This window comes from Pygoscelis adeliae, unplaced genomic scaffold (assembly GCF_000699105.1).
Source record: "Pygoscelis adeliae isolate BGI_AS28 unplaced genomic scaffold, ASM69910v1 Scaffold67, whole genome shotgun sequence".
Taxonomy (NCBI): Eukaryota; Metazoa; Chordata; class Aves; order Sphenisciformes; family Spheniscidae; genus Pygoscelis; species Pygoscelis adeliae.
The window spans coordinates 4,490,344-4,496,343 of record NW_008825271.1 but is presented as its reverse complement, the minus strand read 5'-3'; the positions used below and the strand labels follow the sequence as shown (position 1 = coordinate 4,496,343).

The window sequence follows — 6,000 nt, the reverse complement described above, 5'->3', positions numbered from 1 at the left end:
CGGCCACAAACAGCAAATGTCTCGTTTTACTATTGTTTGGCCAGCAGTTCCCTGTCTGTCCAATTGCCAGCAATGGACTTCGCAAGAGGCAAAAAGAATTCCTGAATCCAAGGAACTGAAAGCAACGGAAAGCACAATCACCTAAGTTAGTTTTCAGTACTGTTCCACAGGATTCACTCTGACATCGAATAAGGAACCAACCAGCACAAAGGCTTGAGTCTTAGGAAGAATCTTATGTACACAAAAACTGGCCTTTATCCATGTTTTCTGTCACAAAGCGTTTCATCTTGTAGCTTAACTTCTTAAAACTTTTTGGCTTTTGGTGACCTTCTGTATCACAAATACGCAAAGATTTGCTGTTACGCTCGCATTCCATCACAGTAGCTTCAAATACATTCAAATTCATAAAAAAGGATTTAGACCAGAACACAACTGCTTGCCCTTTTCCAACGGTGTGCCGTACTTCAATGAGCACATGATGTTGCTTATCGGCAATGTTACTGTTTTAAGGAATTTCATGACACAGACATCCAGTGCTTGAACAAGTGTTCACATTCCAAGATTCAAAAAACCTCCCTTATTTCAGTAACGGCTTCAGTATTTTACCAATTGTGGTCCGGTTTGCATCTTTCAGTTTAAGAGAGGACTTTTCCACTGTTCCCTGCTCTTTTGGTGCAGGATCTACTTTAGCGCTGACAGCTTCTCCCTGCAGCATGCTTCTTCCAACCACTCTGGCACTACTTGCTCTCTTTAAGGTACTCACACTGTTCTCCTTTGGACTCGGATCATCAGAGGTCGCTGCTGGCTTCGCTTTAGGCAGCCTCTGGGACACCGACCTTGTGATGGTTGGAGGTTTGGACGAGCTGGATAGATCCACTTTTGCACGCTTTGAAGAAGAAGCCACTGTATTCCTCGCAAAGTTTGGGACAGCGGATGGTGTTTTGGGAACACTGACTGGGGCAACCTTGGTGTCATCTGTAGGGGTCTGGGGTTTCACACTGGAGCGACACATCTTCATTTCATCTATCTTTGATTTGACATTACTCCTAACAGGTTTAGAGCTTGGCTTCTTGAGAGAGACTCTGTCCCTCTCAAAATGAGCACTGCTCGAGGTGACAGTGCCCCTTTGTAACTTTGGCTCTTCTACCGACATGCTATGCCTGTAAGGACTTCTTGGCAGTGTGTCTGTTGTGCCTCGGACAGAGCTGCGACGAGACAGCCGACTTTCCACTGTACTAGTTTCACGAAGTGCCGGCTTGGCTTCCGGCTTTTTCATGCTGCTCAGTGCTCTGTTTGACCGAGAAATAGGCACCACTTTCCTCATACTTTCATTCTCAGAGGCATTCAAAGTTCTTACAGGTCTAGAAGGAGCTGTGTGGCTAGGGCGAGTGCCACTGGATTTTGAGGAGCTTGGAGATCTATCTTTCAGAGAGTTTCTCTTTGGTCCTGCTGGGTCTTTATTTTTTATGGGCTTTTCTTTAGGAAGGGTGTGCTTGCTATTGGCATCATCCTTATCATTTGTGGAAGTGTGAAGAGACAGATCCTTGGCAGAAGCAGAGTTCAGGTTTGAGAAGAATGTTCTAGCCCTGTATTGAGCATCATTCCCAGAAGACCGTGCTTTGCCAGCCTCACTTCTTATTTCATTGACCGCTGGTTTAAAATCATTTCCCTCTTCAGAGTCCAACGTCAAAGAACAATCAGTTGTCGTATCTGACACGTAGAACATTGGCCCATCTTCCCTACTTCCTGAAACACTTGTATCCATAGACATGGGGCTGCTGCTGCTAGGCTCTGAAGCTTCACTCTTGCAACCAACTGCCTTGGCTTTACGGTCGTGGGCCTCTCCAGAACTTCTACAAGCTGGAGGCAGGTCGTCATCAGCAGTGCTAAGGGAATGAAAGCTTAGGTCATCTAAGGTCTCCAAGTCTGTTCCACCAGCATCCTCTAAATATATTAAAGGTGTATCCTCTGCAGGCTTTGCTCCTTGAATATCAAACTTACGTAATCCTTTAACAAGTTCACGCTCCTCAATTGCAAGGGCCAGAGCATTTATATCTGTGGACTCCTCACAGGACACATTGGAAGTGTGCACGTTGTAGTCGGTGCTTCTCTGTAAGTAACAGGCACCAGGACCGGTTGAGCCACTGAAGTGACTGGGCTGAGCTGGAGGCACCTGCAGCAGGCCACCACTTTTCACTTTGGTTTCAGATTGTTGGTGTAAGTGCAAGGTATTTAAGTTGAGATCTCTCGTTTCTTTGGATTCAGTCCAGGCTACGTTTGGTCTTGCTTGTCGGGTGTTTGCACGGGGAAGGCTGTTAAACTTGTTTGGATCCTCGTCTTTTGAGATTTCCAGGAAACTCTGCAACTCCCTGTCTGCAGTAATCCCCAAAGAAAGTCGAGAGCGTCTAGAATTGGGGTTTCTGTATGAAGGGCTTTGAGGTCTCTGCTGCAAGAAGGGAAGAAATTCTTCAAGTCCTTTTTTGGCCAACATCTCCACATCATTTTCACTGCTGCTCCGCCCAAAGCTCCCAAGTTCTCCAGCTGCCCAGGATCGACGCTTCTCCTCCAGCTCCTTTCGCCTTTGCAGACTATGAAGTTCCTGGACCTCTCGTTCCCTATTTTCCTGATGAGGAAAAGCATAAATATATGGCTCAGAGGACAGTGTCCTATGCATGAGAACAAGTCACACTCCTTTATCTTTCCCTTTATTTCTTCCCATCGAAGTTAGCTCCTACTGCTATCACCCTCCCCCAGCACGTGAAATCACCATGGCAACCACAGCCTGCAACCATTAACTGTATGGAGAGCAGTTCCCTGCATAACTAATGCTGGCGACACATCAGCCTGGTCAGCCTAAGAAAAAAAAGCACAAGTCCCTGCAGAGACCAAGAACATGACCTATCAAACCCAAGCAGACGTCAAGTCCAGCCAAAGAGTTCCTGATGGAGAGCTTCAAGTCCCCACTAAGTTTAAAGTTGGCAGTTTTGTCAGGTGAGTAAACCTCTACCTGATCGTTACATTCATACTTTAAGACAAACTTGTCTAACGAGCACACAGCCAATGTGTTCCTTCCATCCTTCCTTATTACAATTGCAATTGTTCCTCAGCAAGTGCAGTTTCTGCAGGGTGCTACTTACCTCTGTCTCAAACATTACCGATTGGAAATTTTGTGAAAAGACATTACTTAATTGTGGATGAAAGCAAACAGAAAAGTTTACACAATTCCTCACGATCATTACTTAGACATCAACTGACACCACTCAAGGACCATTAATCAATGCCTCGTTCCAGTTTTGGATCTCGTATTCACTGTTGGCTTCAAAAACTGGCAACTGTTGCACAGAAGTTGCCCACGGCAGGCTGGAGATTTTGGCAGCTAGGCTGAGGGGGTTTGGTTCAGGAAGCCATAGAAAGAGGTAGTTTGTGTTTGAAAGACAACACAGTAACACCTTGTTGTGGTTTAACTCCAGCCGGCAACTGAGCACCACACAGCCGCTCACTCACTCCCCCCACCCGGTGGGATGGGGGAGAGAATCGGAAGGGTAAAAGTGAGAAAACTCGTGGGTTGAGATAAGAACAGTTTAATAATTGAAATAGAATTAATAATAATAATAATAAAAAAGATATACAAAGCAAGTGATGCACAGTGCAACTGCTCACCACCCGCCGACCAATGCCCAGCCAGTCCCCGAGCAGCGGCCCCCCCGGCCAGCTTTCCCCAGTTTATGTACTGAGCATGACGTCACATGGTATGGAATGTCCCTTTGGCCAGTTTGGGTCAGCTGTCCTGGCTGTGCCCCCTCCCAGCTTCTTGTGCACCTCCAGCCTTCTCAGTCGGTAGAGCATGGGAAGCTGACAAGTCCTTGACTAGTGTAAGCACTGCTTAGCAACAACTAAAACATCAGTGTGTTATCAACATTACTCTCATCCTAAATCCAAACCACAGCACTGTACCAGCTACTGGGAAGGAAATTAACTCTATCCCTGCCGAAACCAGGACACACCTTTTTACTAAAATCATTAGCAGTGGATTACTGCAAATATCAACATTTTAACTGTCACCTCTAGACTTCAGATTTAATCTAGCTAAACCTTCGGATGAACTTTCCAGATTATTTTCTGAAACGGAGAACCTGGTTTTCTAGAGCCAGCACAGCTGTAGCAAAAGAAGGAGAAGGCTAGTCTTGACAGAGCATTCAAAAATTACATCATTTTCCAGCATGTTGTTAAATCTGTTCTGAGCAACGACACACTGTTTAAAAAAAACACACCTATATTTGTCTGAAGCACTGTCTAGTTTGATCTTCCCATTGTTGTGACAACAGAAGAGCTGCACAACTAGAAAAAGTCACCTGAAAGCTTTCAGTAAACAAAAGCCTAATGCTGAAGCTCTTTTTGATGAATGGGTTAATCTACACCTCTTAAAGTGGATTTGAGACTACACTGGGCTCTGAAAGATAAGATCCATTAGAGACCTAAGAAGCCAGAACAGCTAAGAAAGGAAAAAGAAAAAAAACTTGCATTTCAGGTAATATGTCTGTGGCAGGGAGCTTTCTTTCACAGGTATGGAATTACAGAATGAATTCTTGCCAAATGCTAAAGCTCAACTTTAAATATCGCACTGTAAAGAGAAATGGTTAAAAACAGTTGTAGATATCATCATATTCCATATTAGAGACAGAACATTTTAACCTCACCCAAAACATGTTTTAGGAGATTTTATTCAAATGAAAAATCTATTTTAAGCATGCATAGACATGTTCAAAAAATTTAAAAAAATGTTTAAACATTTGAAATATGTGCACATGGCCACTGTGGTATGAGCCATCTTTTTAGACTGCTGGCCGTGCTGTCCACACATCACATTCATTTGTCAGAACCGCAATCTATTCTGAATTGTTAATTTTGTAGGGTCAGAGGTTAATCCCCACAAAATACCTAGTACGCAAATCTCCTCAATATTTGCAAATAAGAGACATCATCATTTTCAGAGTGTAACTACTTACTACAGAGCGAGGAAGGAAGATCCCCACTGGACCTCGAAGTAATAGCTATCCAACAACAACTTGTAATGTGTGATTATGAATTAAATCCCCAATCCCAAAAAACTGAACATGTATGCATGAAGTAATCTCCCACTAAAATGTCTGCAATAGTTACCACAGTTTTGTTTTATATATTTGTATAATGTTCACACACATGCATAACTGCATGCTATCTTGGGTGGTAAAGGGCAGGTAAACTAATGATACAACAGGTATGTTAGCTGAACATCCTGTCAGCTTGCTATAAATCAAGATTGTTCTCTCTTTTCTGAACTAAAGCTCTTATACAAAGTGCTGTCAAATGCAGACTGCATAAGGCAGAAAAATAAAGAAATGTGTGGATCCATCCAAGTCATGCTATTTATAAAGGCCTAAAAAATATTTGTAACAATAGGCAGACTTTGCTGAACCAAAACTGTAACCAACGCCGATACTGCTCCTTCATCTTAGTATACTTCTTCAATTATTTGGGACCAATTCAGGGTACTTAGCAAGTGAATGGTCACACTGGGGATGAGGTATCTTTGTACTGTAGGCCTGTTTAATTTCTTGAGTTTTCGCCCACAAAAAGCATGTGAAAGAATGAAGTAGAAGACACAGTTCTTACTTTACTTGGCAAACTGTGCCTAGTCATGTAAAGGAGGGCAGTGGAGAGCCTGAGCTAGTGCTGATTCAGGCTGGTATGTCCATGTAATGTGGTGCCACATCTCAAGGCCTTTCCAGTGACATAACATTACCAGTCCAGGGCTTGAACAGTGAGCACTAGTCAGGAAGTCTGCGCAATCTGTTTCACTGCTCAGCTTAGCAATCACCAACCTCCTCACCAAAAGAGAAGGAAGGAGCTCACTTACAAGCAGGCCAATAGGCTACTCTGACGTATCATCTCAATGGTCTAGTCAACCTGCAGCAGAAGACGCATTGCAGTGGGACTGCACACAGGGCTAGGCAGAATGAC

The 6,000-nt window shown here is 43.8% G+C and overlaps 1 protein-coding gene across 1 annotated transcript in view; it reads right to left on the bottom strand.

Annotated features, from left to right (window-relative positions):
- Nucleotides 1–577: 577 nt before the first annotated feature.
- Nucleotides 578–6,000, bottom strand: part of FHDC1 (FH2 domain containing 1) — a 31,083-nt gene continuing 25,660 nt past the window's right edge. The window contains 1 exon segment of the mRNA XM_009329785.1: nt 578–2,623. Coding sequence (XP_009328060.1) covers nt 578–2,623 — 2,046 coding nt within the window.